The 1,763-nt window shown below is 34.0% G+C and overlaps 1 protein-coding gene across 1 annotated transcript; it reads right to left on the bottom strand.

Moving 5' to 3' along the window:
- Positions 1–1,107: 1,107 nt before the first annotated feature.
- Positions 1,108–1,533, bottom strand: LOC116109308. The gene has a single exon (XM_031395547.1). The coding sequence runs from the start codon at positions 1,531–1,533 to the stop codon at positions 1,108–1,110; it is 426 nt and encodes a 141-aa protein (XP_031251407.1).
- Positions 1,534–1,763: the final 230 nt, after the last annotated feature.

The raw sequence follows: 1,763 nt of genomic DNA, 5'->3' as shown, positions 1-1,763 counted from the left end.
GAGTATATATCCCAAAAACAAGTTTTTGAGGGCTTTCACATACACATGACTTCTCGAACCAAGAATCATGCTTAATTTACAAAGAAAAGTACCGAGATCTAGCTTTCTTGAATTCTTCAACTCTCTTCGTCTAAGCTTTGTCTTTTGCCTCTTTAATATTTCTTTGAATGCATTGAGAATTTCCTTATCATCTAAGTACCAACTTAAACACAAATCATTAGTGATAATTTTTAGAAATGTATTAGTTTGTTATCTTCAAAATAAGAGCATGATGACTCCTTCGACCAACAAAAATATTTTTGACATTTCATATATCTTTAAAAACAAAAAAAAATCAACCAAACAACTATAAAATTCTACATTTCAATCTTAAATCAATTTTTTTTTTTTTTTCAATTTTCATGAAAACAATTGTATTAATGTGATTAAAAATGGAAGACAAGGGTAAAAGTGTCCAAATTTTAAGAGCGATTTTGCTTATAAAGTTATTAAAAAGTTGACTATTTTTAATTTGATTTTTTGAAAAAGGTCAAGTAAATTTCTCATTGATTATGTGCATTTTTCATCTTCTATTATTTAAATTTTAATTAATGAGGCCAGCCAAAGATATATTCTACGACACCGCATTTTCTCCCAATTTTTTATTTTTTATTTTGGGGTGTCCGGGTCAGTTTGCACGCACCTCAACTAGTCATTTGGAGCTCTAAAGTTAACGGTTAAGTAAACCCCCAATGACTACCTCTTATTAATAGTCGTGTGGATTTAAATTCAAGACCTCTTAAGTAATACACCCGAGTCCCAAACGAATCATGAAACTACCTACAGGTAGTTACCCCCAAATTCGTTTCGATAGCATTTCATAAAAAAAGCAAAAATAAAAAATCAGCCTTATATTTAAACAAGATTTTATAAATATCATTTAATATTTATAAATTATCTCAAAGAAAATAATACAATGCCACTTATTTCAAATGGTTGGTGATTAAAATTACAATCATACACACAAGATAATTAAATGATGGTCTCTTGCCCATGCAAATGACTAATTATTTATTGAAATATCCAAATGACCGCCGCAGTTTCAATGTGATCCTCTTGGTCCTTCTCTTAGAGCTCGAAGGCAGAGGTTGGGAAGGACATGGAGAGACCAGATGCACCAGTGAGCTTCACTTTCCCAGAACTCGGATCTTCAATACACATTTCAACAACCTTCACCCACATCAACACCGTACTACTTTTTATTCCAGTAATTTTACGCATCCGACGGTTCTCAGCAAACGTCGATATCTCGGTGTCGTAGGCAACGGTTTTTCCGATAGCATGGAACTTGTGCTCGTAACGTTTATTTTGCTTGAGCCAAAGGAAACCGGTGGCGCGGTTATAACCCATCTCGGTGAGATTGTTAAGTGGTAGAATACCTTTAGGAAGGTTGAGTTCGTCGAGAAGTTCATGACACTTTTGCTTGCAGAGGGCGGAGCCACGGTGGATCTCGGCTCCTTGTTTGTTTTGTGCGATCAATTGCTGAGTCGACATTTTTTTTTTCCCCTGATTTTAAGCTTTGTTTCGATAAGATTGTTATTTGTTGAGTGATGAAAGACTCTGGGTGGCAACCGTTATATAGCGAACTGAACTTGCTTTGGCGGCTTGAAATTACGAAATTGGGCTTGTTTCGCCGGCGAGGAAATCTCCCTCTGTATTTTATTTGGATCTTCAAAAATTAAAATATGTTTTAGATAAAATTATTAATAATATTAAATTTATTT

This window comes from Pistacia vera, unplaced genomic scaffold (genome assembly GCF_008641045.1).
Source record: "Pistacia vera cultivar Batoury unplaced genomic scaffold, PisVer_v2 Contig578, whole genome shotgun sequence".
In the NCBI taxonomy this organism is placed as follows: Eukaryota; Viridiplantae; Streptophyta; class Magnoliopsida; order Sapindales; family Anacardiaceae; genus Pistacia; species Pistacia vera.
The sequence above is the reverse complement of the archived record's forward strand: the minus strand, read 5'-3'. Positions and strand labels throughout refer to the sequence as shown.

Excerpts from the sequence above, each read along its gene's own strand:
- LOC116109308 (XM_031395547.1), bottom strand. The coding sequence starts at position 1,533 with ATGTCGACTCAGCAATTGATCGCACAAAACAAACAAGGAGCCGAGATC.